A 19495-nucleotide genomic window follows, 5' to 3' on the forward strand; every position below is an offset into this window, starting at 1 on the left:
CCACCCCGACCTAGTCCACCTGTCAGACTGCAGCACTGGCATTGTGCATTCAGCCAGTGCCATGTAATGGCTTTGTTATGATTGTGGTTACATAATTTTAATGGTTGCACCTATTGTGCTATTAGCCCATACTTTAAAAAGAAAATGAATAGTTGTGCAGAGGTTATAAGAAGCTTGATTTTCTTTTTTTTTTTCAGACACTGTATGAAGTCAAATCACAGGTTGAACCTTTAAAAGGGAACGAATTTTGTCGGGCAGGCAGCATGTGCCATCTCCAACTGCATGTCCGCCGAATTAATCCTAGTTCTCATAACTCCTTAATGTATGAAGTACTTGCTGATCAAACTATTTGGGCTGTGTGTGGAAGAACAGCTGGTAAGTTGATATAATTATTATTATCTAATTGCTGCACATTCAGCATAGAGGTGTTTGACTGCAGTTTTGCAGGATTCTTATCAGTTTGTATTACATTTGTTTGTCAGTCCTGCATTTGATCTTACTGTTTCAGCTACATTTATCCCCAGATGTGTACATCTGCAGTCTTCAGGCTTTCCACAATACCACAGGTTGTAAAGTCATATCTCATTTCCCATTGCACAGACCATTTAAACATCCCAACAGTTCCCTACAGTGATCTTTCCATGTTTCTTTGCTGTTAATGCTTCAGGGGTTAGAACCACAGAAACAATACATTTTTCTTCCTGCTTGCACTGTTACTTGCCATTTTTCACAGTTGGAACCCTTAGAAAACCAACCAAGGACTTGGCAAATAATCTGTCTCACTCAGTCTAAGGAAATTTTAAAATACTCTTGGCTTACATTGTCGTTGCTATAACCCACCCTGTGGCATTATAGGGCGTTGTTAATTTGCACAAATGAGGAACCTACTGCTGCTTTTGTTGGATAAGTCATGTTGTCATTATTGTAAGTCTCCACAAATGCTGAACTTAGTTATGCTTGGTGCAGTATGTTAACAAGGACATGCATTTGTCACCTGTGCTATGTCTCTTGTTCATCCCCCCCCCCCCCCTCTCTCAGGTAATTAATTTTCTATTACCTGTACATTTTTTCATTTTTGTTCTGTTATCACATATCGCCACTACTGTAGTCTTACTCTTTACTTTTGTTCATCTCTCTCTACTGATACAATACGCAAAGTCTGCACGTGTTATCTTTGAGGAAGGAGTTAACATTTGCCATATCTATAATATGTGTAATGAGTATTAAATGGAAAAAAAACCTGGATGCGCAGCCAGGAGGGATGGGATTGGGTTTTGTAAACACAAGGTCCATGTGGGTTGCTCAGTGACCCCAGTTATTTATCACAGTAAGATTTGTATGTGTGTCAATGACCATTGTTTGTAATAATGGAAAATTTTGTATAGCAGAAAACAGACATCTTTGTTAACACTCTAGAAACCGGCCACTTAGAAGAATATTAGGACTAGGAAACAGGTCAGTTATACTGTTATTTAAAGTGTTCTGCTACATGTGTAATTGCTGGATCTTGAAGAGTAATACATACTACCAAAGGACCAAGCTTCAAGATTTATTTTTCACATTTACTTTAGTTCTTTGATAGATATCAAATTTTAAAATAATGGCAATGAAAAGTGCAAATCTCCTTCCAAGAAAAAAGTGTGAGGTTAGTTATTGAGCAATTTCTTCCGTTTGAACTTTGAAAATTTCTTGCTCACTCACCAAATGTGATGTATTTGTGGCAGCAGAATTACAGCAAACTGTGAAACCTAATGAGTACAGGCATGGAATTATGTTAATGTGGTCACATATTGGCTCAGCCATTCGTGACAGCATCTACTACATTCAGTTGAGTCTCTTTTGAAATAATTCTAGAAATTGACAAAGAAAGTAGCACCTGTCAAGGGACAGGTAGCAAGGCATTGTTCTCACATGAACTGAGTGCAGTTTTTGAGCAACAGGTGGCTCGAATGTCAGGAAAATCGCAGCATGATCTATACTCGGACATGATCTTCTCAACAAAATTTTGTTGTGCGAGCTATGCTCGAGCTTGGTCTTCAAAGTGTTAACAATCCATATAATGAAAATGATGGCTAAAAAACGTTACTGTCAAATTGTGTGCTGACTTGGTTTATAACTATTATAGTAAAACTGTCAATTGTGAGAAACTTACAGTGTATCTCCCCCAACCATCATTTGTGATAGACTTAGCAAGATATGTTTTGGAGATGTGGCACCATTTTTCATTTTGAGAGAAGCTGAGGTCACTAAAATCTGTAGAGAGGTTTTGAAGTGGGTTACTGGTAATGCAGACAGGAACATCACTGTAAGCAGCCAGCCAGCTGAAAGAAAAATTGGTATAATACTCTTACTACAGTTCACATACTTTTGTTTCCACATAACTCATTGCCTGATGGAAAAGTCATCTGCATTTGATGAGTGAATCATCATCACATTTAATACAAATCCCCACTCCAGTAGTCACTGCAGAAAAATATCTGAAATTTTAAGCCAAAAATGTTGATATGGAGTGTGGTGATCAGGAACTCCACACCACCGGAAATTGGTGAAGGAAATGTCTTCCACTACCATAACATGAACAAACTATATCAGAGTAAAGTGTCACCACATAAACATACATGAATGATGTCAACTACAGAACTAAATCAGGCTCACACTGCTACTGCAAGACTTAATCAGAATTTAATGGGAAAAGCAACTTGACATGCCAGCGGGAAATTTGGACGTAGACAAATGTTGGCTGTTGTGCGAAATGCTGTTCTTCTTCAATGTTCAAATATAGACTGAGAGTGGCTGTTTTCACACTATTGTGAAATGTTGGTTTTTGTGTGGTTGCAGAGTTATTTTTTCTGTAATTGACTAAATTTAATAGCTTTAACATATTGTTTTCAATAATATAAATAATTGTGATATGTGAGATCATTAAATGTAATGTAATTGTGAAGTATATTTTCATTTTAATCCAGTAAAACAATGAAATAATAGAAAAAGTAAAGAACATACAGTACTCAACCAAAAAAAAAGAGCTGTCGGAAAAAATACAGGAATTTGCAAAAATTATGCTGGAAAGTCCCTATATATGGCATGTCGTGGCACCTTGAGTACAGAGAGAGGTAAATCTCTAGGCAGCCTTTAACAAAATCTGGTTGACTGGAGGTTCCCCTTACTCTGAAGGAAGACAGTATTTGTCCTCATCCTCAAATCAAGGAAGGACTTCATAATACCCCAGTAGCGATGATAGCATTATCCTTGTTAGCTATGTAGGACAGGTTGTGGATTACATGGCAAGTCAGATTCTGACACTAGACTTAGGATAAAAGAAGCTCGTCAGTAGCCTCTTATGTGGTTTCAGGAAGACTCACCCCCACACTTGGCAGATAAACCCTGATGGAAGCATCAGTACAAGTGGCATTTATATGCAGGCTGTACATACTGAATATTTTCTTGAATCTGCAACAGTAGTTGGAGACATACTATCCTTAGACAGCTCCATAAGTGGGACATCATCCCAACTTCATATGGCCCTTTCTTTCAAGTCAGTTTATCATTTGATAATATCATACACACAGACATGAAGAAAATCGTGTCTCCCATAGACCAGTTTGTTGCATTAATATGCTTTCTGCTAATTGTCTGCAGACATGTTGACAGTTTTGCTGATTTTTCATTCTCAAGCTCCAGTCTTGCAACAATTACTTGTTTGTTACAACTGGTAACAAAATAGAAGAGCAGTGGGTAGAGAAGCCATTATGTAGACCTAATTAGAGAAATGTGTATATAGTTTCAATTGCTCATATCCCCTTCAGATGAGGCATATTGCACTCAGTTTTAAAAATACAGTGATGTTTTTAGAACTCACTTTTGTTGAAAAGGTGATAGCATGTTTTAGGTATGGAGCAGATAACTGTTATTTTTCAAAAGAGCACTGCACTTAGCTTGTGTTCTGAGTCAGGTGAGCCACCACTTGGCATCTGGTGGCAGCTCCTCATGGTGCATGATGTGTACAGTGTCTGTCTTCCAATTTCTATCATTCTGTACTATTGCTTGCCTATCAGTGGACTAATTTTTCATGAACTGTCAGTGTAAACAAAGCACGTGGTGTAGATCAAATTTCTTTAATCAGTAATAGAAGCAGTAATTCCTTACCATAAGTTGCAAAGTAGGTTCAGAATTATTTTAGATGTGCTAGAAGAAGAACTGGTATCAAGGATATATTTGTAAACAGCTGTTCAATAATAATTTGGTTGAACACTGAAAAACTGTAATTTAGTGCAAGCTGCCCCCTCCCCCATGCCTCTTAGTTGCTCTGCAGCATTCAACAATTCTCTGAATGATTTGTTCTCAAAATTTACTTACCAAATCAACTTGTGATTTTTTAAATTGGGTTTACAAATATCCAGAGAGCACTTACACAGAACGGCTGTAACTATGCGTGAATACTTCTCATTTTCTCTAACACTGGGATTATGTCACTAAGCAGTCCAAAGTTTTCCAGCCATAAAAGAAGCCTAGGAATTCCTGCAAAGACAGAGAATTACATGGTTTTACTGTTTAACTGGGCACACAGGCACAGGGAAATAAAGCAGCAGATAATGTAACTAAGAGATTGTCATCTTATTGTTGAGATGGAACAGAATTGTGCATCAAATGTTTTTTTTTTATTTCGGGGGATGAGATTCAAATAGCTGCTGCCAGTGAAGCCAACAACTTGGTCATTTCATACCAGTACCTCCATGTCAAGGATGCAAAATCAAATTGTTAAACACATCTTTGTGTAAGACTGTGCACTGTGACAAATTAATTCCTCGTCTGTGAAGAAGAACTATCAGTGTAGTGTATTTGTAGCATACAACTTTACAGAGGTTCAACAAAAGTATGGAAACAGTGAGAACTGTGTGCTTAAACATAGATGCATATGCTAGCCAAGGTCACCGATGGTTCTGTTGTATTTAACCACAAACGGCACCTGTGTAATGCACTCAATAAGATGCAGCAGTCAGTTATGGTCAAAACTATGTTCTGTGTAGCTGCGAGTGCATTATGTCAGAGCTAAGTAAATACAAAATGGGCAAATCGTTGGTGCTTGTTTGGTGTGTGCTTCTGTAATCAAGGTAGCCTAAGTATTTACTGTTTCAAAAGGCATTGAAGATTTATACCGCATACAAGGAAAATGGGAAATTGTCATCCACTAAGTCACAATGTGGACAAAAGTGTGTGTTCAGTGATAATGAAAGATGGTCATTGAAACAGATTGTGATGAAGGAAAAGATGGGAGCTGCAAAAGCCACTGCAGAACTGACTGTTGCAATTTCGAACCCTGTCAGTAGCAAAACAACTCAAAGGGAGTTCTATAAGCTGGGAACTGCAGGTTGAGCTGTAATTGCAAAACCAGACATCAGTGATGCAAATGCCCATCACAGGAAAATGTGGTGCTAGAGCCATAAAACATGGACTATGAAGCAGTGGAAGAAAGTCATTTGGTCAGATGAGTCTTACTGCACACAGTTACCAACTTCTGGCTGAGTTTATGTGCCAAGAGTGAAACATGGCGGGGGTTTGATAGTGATTTTGGTGGCCGTATTACGAGAATTCATAGGCCAATGGCTACTCTGCAAGGCTGCATTCCTGCTAAGGATTATGGGAGCACTTTGTGTGATAAGGTCCAACCCATGGTACAGTGTTCGTTCCCAAATGGTGATGCTGTGTTCCAAGACAGGGCCCCTATTCCCACCACTTGTATCATCCATGAATGGTTTTATAAGCTTAAGGATGGCCACCACAGTTGATGGATCTCAGTATTACAAGCCTTTATGGCCTACTTTGAAGAGAAGGATGTGTGATAGCTATGTACCTGCATCATTGTTACCTAAACTTGGCACTATTTTGCAGAAATAATGCTCTATAAAATTCCCTTCCTGTTTGTGATCATTACAGTTAATATTATAAACTGTAATGAGTCCTGTTAGTTAATTTGCTCAATGTACTCATTAGAGGGAGGCTGACTGATAAAATGATTGATGAACTACAGCAGTATTATGGGATGGCCATTAGAAATAATACTGAGAATTTGTTGAAAATGAAGCAGACAGTATGGGCTACCTTCTTCCATAGACTGTCTGATGAAAAACCAGTACACCACCTTTGCCCTCCTGGACCTGTTTCATGGTGCAATTACGGCAGTGCCCAGTACTCAGACAGTTCATACAGCCATAAACATCCATCCCAGCAGCAGTCATGGGTATCATAAAACCTATTTACAGAGATCTGGCAAATCCTGATTTACTGAAGAACTGTCTGCATGGTCAGACTCAAAATCCCAATGAGTCATTCAATAATCTTATACGGACTCGCTTACCAAAAACTGCTACAGCATATGGGAATTAATCCTGAGCAAACTGTGTCAACTTAGAGAACTTGAATGGATGGACAAGATTTGCATTGATAAAGCAGAGTATGCAACATAGTTGGCCACTAAGGAGTCCAGAAAAAAGAAAAGAAGAAAAAACTTGGAAAAAGGTCAAGAGGATGATATACAGTATGGTGCAGGGTGCTTCTGAGTGACTAAAAATTAAAAAAATTAAGCATATATTAAGTGAAAAAATATATTAAGTAAGAAGTCTTTTGAAACTTTAGAAGCCGTTCCTGAAAATTTACTTTTTTCTGTTGCATTTTTCCGTAAATCTCGGAAACCACTTCGAGTAGAGTATTCAAATTTTCAGGGAGTAAGAACATATATATCCTGAGTCTACTGCACTAAAAAAAGGGCATAATGTTATGTATAATTAAAATTATTTAGGATAATGTAAAAAATAATACACAAAATTTTAACCATGTAATTAAACAATTGTATTTCTGAAAATAGTGGTTCAAACACAATTATTATAATTCAGTAGACTCAGAATGTACAGTTTAATGCCCTGTAAAAGTGTCATGTCAATGGCTACAGTGGTTCCTGAAAAACAGGAAGCCAAGTCACTAAGTTTAACACTATCAAAATAGGGTGTTCCAGCTCCACTTAACAAGCATTGTTAGCTACTTTCCTCCAGTTGCAGTACAGTTCATTGAAAACAGAAATGCATAATAAGTCCTTAGGAGACAAACTGCACCACACTTTCACACAAGGCAAATCCTCAAACTTTACAACAGTAACACGGGGATTATCTTTGGCCCAGTGCACATATTATGCCAGTTGATGGTTCCATTAATGTTTAATTGTACTTAATTAGACCAGACAATGTTAGTCATCAGTTCCAGTTCACATGTAACGATCCCCTGATTCCATTCACAAAATTACACCATGCAGCTTGGGTCACGACTACTTAGCTGTTGCATGGTCCTCAGAATGAAGTAACGTAACATACTTCTCTTCTGAATGTGTTATTCACTCTTAGCATGTAACCACTCTCACATGGCCCTTCTGTTAAAGATTCTTGTGGTGATTGCTGAAACAGTTCCAGTACTATGCTATAAAACAAGTTCACACAGATAGCAGACATGTTTTAAGCATTCCCCTCATTTCTATGCATACATAGCCATAGTCTGCAGACTTGCATTCACAGTTGTATTACTAAGTGAAATACTGATGATGACGAGTACACGTGTCTACGAGGCCACCTTGATCATCCTTTCTGCACTTCATTCACTATTTTATGTTTTGTAGACATGCTTTTATGAACCCTGTAGATAGATTGGTCACGTACTCACATCCATACTTTCTGTTAACTGCAGCAACATTGTCAGACTTCCAGTACCACTTAATAAGCTGCTTCTACTTTTCAAAGTTCAAATGTATGTCCACTATCTTGGTATTAGTGTTCTGCCACTCAGTGGATTTCACAACTAGACCGGCTGTTCTACAACCATCTGTTGAGGGAACATAAAATTACCTTCTCATAGGAAAAACCTTGTCAGGAGAAAAATAAATTTTCTGTGACAGTCCAAAATGTACGTATGGAGTTCGCAAATGAAAGATACAAAAGTCTTAACCACCAAACTGGTTCAAATTTGCATATGCTGCTGTCGGATACTGCACGGAGACATCTAGGGATTCGAGTGTGGTGTCTGGTGTGGTTGTTCGTATGCGTCACCTCCCCCTAAAAAATTAAGAGCTGTGCCCTCTGCAGGCAGGTTGATGCTCAGTCTTCTTCAGCATCCGATACTCATCGAATTCCTTGAACAGGGGAGTTACTTGTACTGTGAGGCACTCCATAGCCTATGCAAGTCCATCGAGAGAAAAAGGCCTGGGCTGCATGATGGTAATGTGCGTCCACACATCCCCGACATCACAAAAAGTGAAATGACAAGTTCAGATAGCAGCAGCTTGTGCATTCGCCCTACAGCCGGGACATGTCATCCTGTGACTTTTTTGTGTTTGGTACGCTAAAAAAAGCATCTCAAAGGGAAGTACTTTAACTCAGACATTAAATTGAAGGACACAGTGAAGGACAGGCTTGTGCCACGGCCACAGGAATTTTGGAAACAGGGAATCCTCCCACTCATGAAATAGTGGGATAGTTCTGCTCAAGCATCTGATTATTACTTTTGAATAGAGACTTCAGTTATACCCACAGTGTTGTTTTGTACCTTTTCTTTTGAAAACCATACATTTTTAGTGTATCCTGTACATAGCATGCTTCCGCTTTGTGTTACAGTGTAAGTACAAAAACTGCAAAGCTGCTACATGGTGTCACGTGACTTCACTTGATACAACATTTTGAAAATTAAGTACTCCTTCCATGTAAAACTCCATCGAGTATAGTATACGGTGCAGATTTTTTTGTGACTGTATGCAGTCAATGGACACAATTCTCTGTCATCGCAAGGCTGATTAAGTCCAGTGTAGCAGTTATGCATGAACGAATTAAACCATTGTTTCCAGAAATTGTTGATGGCCTTAACCCACCATTTGTATTCCACTGAGACCATTTTGGTATTACATTAATGAAAAAGAAAATGTTTTTATTTGTAAAACTTCACATTAACAGGACTTCATAACATCATCGGAAAAGTATAAATTTAAATCTGAAATTTAAAACTATGCTTGAAATTAGACCAAAATACTGAGAAACTGATAAATGTGTAATTAGTTCCCCCCAGGAATGAAGAAAATATTTGGAATTAAAACAGAAAATAACTCAATATTCAGTCTGTCAAGGTAAATGTAGGTATCTGTGGAGACTATTTGGATTCTGAGTGTACTAGAATTGTGTGACGTATCATAGTTGATCACACCAGAATGTGATTAACCACTTTGCACATAGGTAATATCTGTCAAATACATTAGTCCTGTTACTCCTTAGATAGAGGATACTAAAATGTATCAACTGAAAGCTGTGCTGAATATATTAGTGATGCAGAAATCCAGAAGGTTTTTGAGCAAGCAAGGCCTATGACTGACAGAAAAGAGTTACATTATAATTTAAGAAACTGTTGGTTTATTGAAAAAAGTTCTGGATCACTCACTATATTTTTTATTTTGATATGGTGCACAGATCAGCTTCTGATCCAATACAGGGAAAAAAGAAGAAAAGTGTACAACAATACAAAAATTGTCCCACACTCTTAATATCAGAAGTGAATATCTGCCACAACTTTATGGAAAATCCGGAGCAGTGTTTCCTTTGTGGACCTTCAGCCTTGAAGAGCCATGAACTCCAGAATGGATCTTTCCCACTGCATGATGGAATTTTGCCCATCCGTTATTTTATATTGTATGAATTATGAATTCTTTCATTGAAGTGTTTTCTCCCATTTTCTGTAGTCATCCTATGGTGTGTTGTGATGAGGAACTCCTTTATTACTAGTGGTCTCCACACTTGGTGCCTGGCTGATATGTATTTCCATGTGTACCAAATTCTGGACCACATATTTAGAGGCCTGTAAACAGATGTGTTAACATATTTTGTCCAACCTCTTAGATCGCTAATCTAGTTACTAAGTCTGGTTACACCATCACGACTGTTTATATGAAGAAGTTACATATTGAGTTTATATTACAGAATGATAATATTCTTTCAGGTGTTATATCTTTAGAAGACTCAGATAAACAGAGTGTAACATTGGATGTTATGCCTCTGATTGGAGGATATCTACCACTGCCATCAGTTCGCCTGTCTAAGTACATCCCTGCAGAAAAAAAGTCACCAGGAACAAAAGTTCAAGGTATAATATAAGCTGCAGTCTATCAATTTGTTTAATTCGTACTGTTATTTGACAACGGAGTCTAACCATTTAGTAGTACATAGCAACAGTACTGAACAACTGTGTTTCAACCATCATTCAAAACAGTGAACTTTATATCCAGGTTTGCATAAGAGAAGGAATGCCCCTTGAGTATTGATCCACTGGCAGTCATCAAAAGTATTAAGATGGCCAATTTCAATATCTAATTTCTGTATTGAAATTGGTTGCTTGTTAGGTAATTCGTCATAAAATGATATCAGTTACTTACCTGCTTGCAATTATTTCTTATAAAATTTTTCATAAATTAAAACTTCATTTTCAGGGCCAGTCTCTAACATAATGGTTTTTAGGTTTTTGGCTTGTTTGGAACATTCCACTTCACTTTCACAAAGTTAATTTAAGGTTATGCAGACATACATGGACCTCCACTGTGGCAATTTGTAGTTCTTTCCAATAAGAGCTGCTGCTACCTAAAAACCAAGAAACAGATTTCTATATCTGATCATTATAACTTTCTGTCGTCAGACTTCATTTGCAACAATTCAGTTGTGAAAAGCAATTTGTAAAATCATTTTAATTTATAAGGTTTGATGAAAAGCTCTCAGGTTTCCAGCTAGGTGTGATTGTTGAGATATGATGTTATTTTGGTGAGTGTCATATGCGTCATTTATACCAGAAGAAAAAGATACGCATTGAGTTTAGATTTCAGAAAGATAATATTCTGCCAGGTGTTATATATCTCTAGATACTACTTGTCCTCATCATCATCTTTGTCAGAAGAGACAATATCATAATACTGCCACCTGGCCAGAAACCCAAGAGCTTTTCATCAGTGGATACGCCTTAAAAGTCTACATTCCCACATTTAACAAATATGTTCCAAGATACAGAGTTTCTTAAACTCAATGTCACTTATATCTTTATCATTCACTTTGCAATTTACAGAACTGTACATATTGTGGGTATATAATTGCATGATAAATAACAATAAATCAAGAATGAATTCAAAAAATGTGATTATGGTTCAGCACCAGCTGTCAACTATTTCAGAACAAATGAAAATTTGTGTTGGACCAGAAGTCGAACCCGGATTTCCCACTTGTTGTGAGTGGTCACCTTACCCATTTTGGCTGTCTGAGCATGCTTGGAGGAGCAGCCCAAATCTCCATTTGTCCTGGTGTGTTTACTACATTCTCTTGTGCTCACACTATGTTCCTGTGATTTCCACACAGGTTGGGGCATTGTTTTCTCTCATCATATTGCCTTATCTTGGCATGAAATACTGTCATGCAGTTTCGTGTTGTACTATATAGTCCAAAGCATGTTCCTTCAGACATGGAAGTGGTATTACACTGCCTTCTTACTCTTACCTTTCAACTGAATTATCAGGTTGTTACAGGAGGCTCTATAGTCTAATAGGGCTCCAAATGATGGGGGAGAGGTAGAGGGAGAGGGAGAGAAGGGGGGGCGGGAGAGGAGGAGGAGATCATAGATGAAAAGATCTGAACAGGTCTTCCTCAGCAACAAACTATTAAGAGGAAAGGATGTTACTGCTAGCTGCCACAAGCGATTAACAGTGACATGGCAAAGCTCTGTGAGGTAGTTAAAGAGCTCTATAGACAGTCTGTCCCAACCCTTAGAAAGCCCCTAGCTGATGTATGGAAGAGTCTTTGATTGCAGTTGACTGACTGCAATTCATCTGCAGTGACATACTGGACTTGTATTCAGGTGTGCTTTGGTTGAAGTTCCAGTCTGGCCATCCAGATTTATGTCTTCCATGATTTCTCTAAATGACATCAGTCTAATGTCAGGATGATTCCTCAAAAAAGGTTGTGGCCAATTTCTTTCCCCGTCCTTCCCTAGTGCAAGCTTGCATTTCTTTATTGACCACATAGTCAGTGAGGTGTTTAACCCTAATCTCCATTCCTCCTTCCCTCAGAATCCCACCACCACCACTATCACCACCACCATATCTCCTGTAATTCCATGATTATATCAGCTGTCATTTTCCCTATATATGAATGTGTGATAAAGTTGCCACTCTTGATAAAGTCAGCATTACAGACAAACAGTCTGTAGTTGTGGTATATACAGGGTGAGTCACCTAACGTTACCGCTGGATGTATTTCGTAAACCACATCAAATACTGACGAATCGATTCCACAGACCGAATGTGAGGAGAGGGGCTAGTGTAATTGGTTAATACAAACCATAAAAAAATGCATGGAAGTATGTTTTTTAACACAAACCTACGTTTTTTTAAGTGGAACCCCATTATTTTTGTTAGCACATCTGAACATATAAACAAATACGTAATCAGTGCCGTTTGTTGCATTGTAAAATGTTAATTACATCTGGAGATATTGTAACCTAAAGTTGATGCTTGAGTACCACTCCTCCGCTGTTCGATCGTGTGTATCGGAGAGCACCGAGTTATGTAGGGATCCAAAGAGAACGGTGATGGACCTTAGGTACAGAAGAGACTGGAACAGCACATTACGTCCACATGCTAACACCTTTTTATTGGTCTTTTTCACTGACGCACGTGTACATTACCATGAGGGGTGAGGTACATCTACACACGTGGTTTCCGTTTTCAATTACGGAGTGGAATAGAGTGTGTCCCGACATGTCAGGCCAATAGATGTTCAATGTGGTGGCCATCATTTGCTGCACACAATTGCAATCTCTGGCGTAATGAATGTCGTACATGCCGCAGTACATCTGGTGTAATGTCGCCACAGGCTGCCACAATACGTTGTTTCATATCCTCTGGGGTTGTAGGCACATCACGGTACACATTATCCTTTAACGTGCCCCACAGAAAGAAGTCCAGAGGTGTAAGATCAGGAGAACGGGCTGGCCAATTTATGCGTCCTCCACGTCCTATGAAACGCCCGTCGAACGTGTACCTCACCCATCATGGTAATGTACATGTGCGTCAGTGAAAAAGACCAATAAAAAGGTGTTAGCATGTGGACGTAATGTGCTGTTCCAGTCTTTTCTGTACCTAAGGTCCATCACCATTCCCTTTGGATCCCTACGTAATTCGGTGCTCTTCGATACACACGATCGAACAGTGGAGGAGTGGTACTCAAGCGTCAACTTTAGGTTACAATATCTCCGGATGTAATTAACATTTTACAATGCAACAAACGGCACTGATTACATATTTGTTTAAATGTTCAGATGTGCTAACAAAACTACCGGGGTTCCATTTAAAAAAAAACGTAGGTTCGTGTTAAGAAACATACTTCCGTGCATTTTTTTATGGTTTGTATTAACCAATTACACTAGCCCCTCTCCTCATGTTCGGTCTGTGGAATCGATTCGTCAGTATTTGATGTGGTTTACGAAATATATCCAGCGGTAATGTTAGGTGACTCACACTGTATATCCAAATCTACCTGCATACTCCGCAAGTCACCTATGGTGCATGGTGGAGAGTACCACATACCACTACCAGTCATTTCCTTTCCTGTTCCATTCGCAGATACAGTGAGGGGAGAAAAGACTGCCGATAAATGTCCATACGACCCCTAATTTCTGTCATCGTACCTCTATGGTCCTTATGCAAAATGTATGTTTGTGACAGTAGAATGGCCAGCAGTCAGCCCCCAAATGCCAGTTTTCTAAACTTCTGCAGTAGTGCCTTGTGAAAGTAGCATCATCTTTCCTCCAAGGATTCCCATTTCAGTGTACAAAACATCTCCGTAATACTATAGTGCTGACTGAACCTACCACTAATGAATGTAGTAACTCACCTGTGCATTGCTTCAATGTCTTCCATTAATGTGACCAGTTGGGGCTTCTCAAATGCTTGAGCAGTACTCAAGAATGGGTTCCATTATCATTCTATATGCTGTCTCCTTTATAAGTGAGCTGCACTTTCACTAAATTCTCCCAATAAAATGAGGTCAAGCATTCGCCTTCTCTACCATCAACATGATGTATCCATTCTATTTAATATCGCTTCACATTGTCATGCCTGGACATTTAATCACAGTGACTGTGTCAAACAGCATACTACTGATGCTGTATTCAGATGGTGCAGGATTGTTTTTCCTACTCATTCACATTAATTTACACTTCCTATATTTAGAGAAAGCTGCCATTTATAACACCAACAAGAACTTCTTCTTGTCCCCTTGTATCCTCCTACAGTCACTTGACGATGACACCTTCCCATACACCACACTGCCATCAACAAAGAGCTGTAAATTGCTGCTCACGTTGTCTGTCATATCATTTATGTATATAGAGAATAAGAGTGGTTCTATCACACTTCCCGGGGGCACTTACGAGGTGCATTCAAGTTCTAAGGCCTCCGATTTTTTTTCTAATTAACTACTCACCCGAATTCGATGAAATTGGCGTTACTTCTCGATGTAATCGCCCTGCAGACGTACACATTTTTCACAACACTGACGCTATGATTCCATGGCAGCGGCGAAGGCTTCTTTAGGAGTCTGTTTTGACCACTGGAAAATCGCTGAAGCAATAGCAGCACGGCTGGTGAATGTGCGGCCACGGAGAGTGTCTTTCATTGTTGGAAAAAGCCAAAAGTCACTAGGAGCCAGGTCAGGTGAGTAGGGAGCATGAGGAATCACTTCAAAGTTGTTATCGCGAAGAAACTGTTGCGTAATGTTAGCTCGATGTGCGGGTGCGTTGTCTTGGTGAAACAGCACACGCGCAGCTCTTCCCGGATGTTTTTGTTGCAGTGCGGGAAGGAATTTGTTCTTCAAAACATTTTCGTAGGATGCACCTGTTACCGTAGTGCCCTTTGGAACGCAATGGGTAAGGATTACGCCCTCGCTGTCCGAGAACATGGACACCATCATTTTTTCAGCACTGGCGGTTACCTGAAATTTTGTTGGTGGCGGTGAATCTGTGTGCTTCCATTGAGCTGACAGGCGCTTTGTTTCTGGATTGAAAAATGGCATCCACGTCTCATCCATTGTCACAACCGACAAAAAGAAAGTCCCATTCATGCTGTCGTTGCGCGTCAACATTGCTTGGCAACCTGTCACACGGGCAGCCATGTGGTCATCTGTCAGCATTCGTGGCACCCACCTGGATGACACTTTTCGCATTTTCAGGTCGTCATGCAGGATTGTGTGCACAGAACCCACAGAAATGCCAACTCTGGAGGCGATCTGTTCAACAGTCATTCGGCGATCCCCGAAAACAATTCTCTCCACTTTCTCGGTAATGTCGTCAGATCGTCTTGTGCGAGCCCGAGGTTGTTTCGGTTTGTTGTCACATGATGTTCTGCCTTCATTAAACTGTCGCACCCACGAACGCACTTTCGACACATCCATAACTCCATCACCACATGTCTCCTTCAACTGTTGATGAATTTCAATTGGTTTCACACCACGCAAATTCAGAAAACGAATGATTGCACGCTGTTCAAGTAAGGAAAACATCGCCATTTTAAGTATTGAAAACAGTTCTCATTCTCGCCGCTGGCGGTAAAATTCCGCCTGCCGTACAGTGCTGCCATCTCTGGGACGTATTGACAATGAACGCGGCCTCATTTTTCAACAATGCGCATGTTCCTATCTCTTTCCAGTCCGGAGATAAAAAATCGGAGGCCTTAGAACTTGAATGCAACTCGTACATTGATACCTTCGCCTCTGATGAACACTAGCCATCGAGGGCAACATACTGGACTTTGTTATATAAGACGACTTGGAGTCACTCACATATCTGGGAACCTATTCCACATGCTCGCACCTTCATTAACAGTCTTTAGTGGTGCACCATTTCAAACTGCTTTTCAGAAATCGTGGACTACGAAATCTGCCTGTTGCCCTTCATCCATAATTGCCACAATGTCGCGTGAGAAAAGGGCAAGCTGAGTTTTACATAAGCAATGCTTTCTAAAACTGTTGTGATATGTGGAGAGAAGCTTTTCCATCTCAAGAAAATCTGTTGCATTAACACTGAGAACATGTTCAAGAATTTTGCAGCAAACTGATGATAAGGATATTCGTCTGTAATTTTGAAGGTCTGTTCTTTTACCCTTCTTATGTACAGAAGTCGCCTGCACTTCCCTCCAGTTGCTTGGGACTTTGCACTGAGGAAGAGATTCATGATAAATGCAAGATAACTAACGGGCTAGTGCCATAGAGTACCCTTTTAAAGCTGAATTAGGATTCCATCTAGACCTGGTGACTTAGTTGTTCTCAGCTCTTTCAGTTGCGTCTTTACCCCTGGGATGCCTACTAGTATGTACTTCATACAAATATCTGTGCAACAGTCAATTAATTTTCCTTTTGCTGTCTTCTGTTACCACCCTAGACTGGTTGACGATTGACTGGATAGAAGCATTTGTCCTGCTTAGTGATTTTATGTATGACCAGAATTTTCATGGGATCTTTTGCTAATATATGATGGTATAAGGTGTATGCTTCACACATTGAGCTTCTTATGGACACATGAATTTTTACCATCTTTTGCCTGTCCACATTTGCACGATCTTTTTTGGACTGAAATTTGCCGTTTCCTCAGCAATTTCCAAATATGATTATTAACCCACAGAGGATCTTTTCCATCCTTAATAAACTTGCTTGGCACACAAGTCTCGTGGGCATGATTTGCAATAAGTTTAAACTTTGCCCGTATTCCTCTGTGTTCATCATATTGGAACTAAATGATGTTAAGTGGGATGCTAACAACTGCTTATCTGCTTTTTCTAACATAATACTCTCTTAGCATCTTCGATGGATTTATTAAGTGACCATCATTGATGTGGTATCATGATCACTAATCCCTGTCTCTGTATTGGTGTTATCGGTAAGGTTAGGCCTGTTTTTAGCTACAAGGTCTAAAATATTTCCATTACATGTGTGTTGTCTAAGGCAGTTTTTGGAAAATGTGTTCAAAAGTACTTCACAAGACTGACTGTATCAGCTGCAGTGAATCACAGATGTCCCAATCTATACTCTGTAGATTAGTCACCTCCAACTAACACTGCATATCTTGGTATTTCTGTGCTACTGAGCATAGGGTTTCACATAGTTAAGGCCAGATACCAGTCTGGTGCTGTGAAGCGGTTACTCTTGATTGACCCTGTACTGACATATGATAAAAACTGTAACACAGCAGTTTCCTACTGCAAACTAAGTAGCAGCCAACGTTAACTAACCAACGATGTCATACTGTTCTCTCATTGTCCTGCTAACATCAGTTGTCTGTCAGTTTGCTTACCTGCTATTTTTGCAGTCACTGTTCATAAAATAACACTTTCCACATGCACATATTACTCATCTCTCTTTTTCCATCATACTCCACATGGCACTGGGTGAGAGATCATCACTGTATGTAGTTCAAAAGACGTGTATACTCTGAAATAGATAATACATTATTCAAAGTAGACACCACAGCATCATGCCCTAAGCAAACTGGGGATATACATAGAAGCTTAATATACTAAACATCTGTTGACCACGAGAACTAGTGAGTTTACTGTTTATTCCTCTAGGAAGAGACAGTGATCTGTACCAGATTAGTGACACTGATACGTTTCAGCATTGTCTGTGTATCGGAACTCTCACCATAGCCTTCAGTTGTGCTTTGTGGTAAACTCAACACTGCTGAGATAGTAGTCTGTCTTTGGCTTGGTTCAAGGTGTCTAAAGATTCTACCCTGCAAAACAGGATGACATTCTATAGCCAACTTCACCAAGGGAACACACTTCAGTGACAAAGAATTCAGGGTTAGATATTGATGCATCATTTGGCTGTAAAACAATCGTAAACATAGTGAGAGATTTTGTGCTCCTGTACTTCAGACTATTTGACAAGGTACAAAAAATTATAAATTGATGAATAAGTAGTTATTTTGAAAATATTTTTATTGCTTACCTCCATAAAATATTTCTGCATATTTTAATCTTTATTATTTTACATCAGCACATACAATTCATTTCCATTTTAAACATTCTTTTCTAGGTCAGAAGAACAAAATTGATGTGTCTCCTGTTCACCCAAGATTGGAACCTTTCAGCCCAGGGCAAGTGTATAACAGCAGCAGTGGTGAACAGATTCATGTTCTGGCTGCAGTAACACCAGCAATGTTACTGGATTCTGCAATTCATCAGTAGTAAATTCTTTTTATACAAATTTCTTGCCATGAGAAGTGGGAAAATTTGCTGTCACAGAGTACTTTATTAGCATCTAGTTCATGTTGAGGAAATATTGGTGTAACAATGGCGTAACATCAGAAACTTTACTCATTACCTACTGCTTGTCCATTGCACTTCAGATTAATACTCAGAGATCTGTGCAACATTTTCATAACTTCTTTCGAGACACTATGTGCCTTTTTCTGGCTAAACTAACTAATTCCAAACCTAACTGGTTGTACACTTTATAGAAATCTGAAAATGGAACTGACAGTTGAATTTGCATATGCATTGTGGAATTTGTACGACCCCTAATCTCCATGTTGTGTTGATACATTACAAAAGAAGTTTCCAAAAAGAGCAATTTTAGTATAGTTAGTAGCTTTGCAATAATGCAGAATGTGCAATGGTATCAGGACCTAAGAACTTTCAAAGTTATAGTTCTGAAAGTGTGTGCCACAACTATTTGTGCCAATGTTCTACTGTAAAGTGGCAGGCATGAAACAATGAACTAGTTTTAATGTTACTGTAACATTTGTTTATGCCTCATATGTGAACAAACAGTGTGTTCATTAGCAGTGTATGATCTTAATATTAGTGTTACTGTAAAAAGTACAAATGTACGATGCAGGAGTGTGTGCAAAAAGTTACTTTGTTTATGAATAGACCTATGCTATATGACTTGACAAATACTCAGTGTTTTATTTTCATGCAATTAGTGTCATCTTTCATTTAAGTTAATGGAGATATTTACATCATACTCAGATTCATCATTCTGTATAAATTTCTTCATGGACCCTCACTGACTGTCCCTAAATATAAATAGAGTGTGAGAAAAAAATGATTTTCCATGGCAAAAAAGGTCTTAGATGTGCGTTGACCATGACTTTTGATATTACCTCTCTGCAAATATAGGTAAAATTTAAAGAATGATATTATGCAGTATGTGCAACTGCCTTGTAAATATTCTCGAATGTATTATTAACAGAGGAAATAGTACTTTACATATTTTTTGATTTAAAGTGTAAATATATATTCAGATTTATAGTCATAGTGGCAGAAAAGCCCTTCCGTACTGGCTTTGCTCTGTTGTAGGAAAATCCTGATGGCTGCCGTTGTAAGTGTCAAATTGAAAATGTTTTTGTGTGCCACTTCCATTTAGTTCTGTGCACATGCTGTGAT

General features: G+C 39.0%; 1 protein-coding gene across 3 annotated transcripts in view; it reads left to right on the top strand.

The window, feature by feature from the left end:
* Positions 1-19295, top strand: part of LOC126183567 (trafficking protein particle complex subunit 10) — a 150322-nt gene extending 131027 nt beyond the window's left edge. For all 3 annotated transcript variants that reach the window (XM_049925645.1, XM_049925646.1, XM_049925647.1), the window contains 3 exons: positions 198-375; positions 10018-10161; positions 18141-19295. In XM_049925645.1, coding sequence (XP_049781602.1) covers positions 198-375; positions 10018-10161; positions 18141-18292 — 474 coding nt within the window. In that variant the 3' untranslated portion in view covers positions 18293-19295. The remainder of the gene's footprint in view (positions 1-197; positions 376-10017; positions 10162-18140) is intronic.
* Positions 19296-19495: the final 200 nt, after the last annotated feature.

This window comes from Schistocerca cancellata, chromosome 4 (genome assembly GCF_023864275.1).
Source record: "Schistocerca cancellata isolate TAMUIC-IGC-003103 chromosome 4, iqSchCanc2.1, whole genome shotgun sequence".
Classification (NCBI taxonomy): Eukaryota; Metazoa; Arthropoda; class Insecta; order Orthoptera; family Acrididae; genus Schistocerca; species Schistocerca cancellata.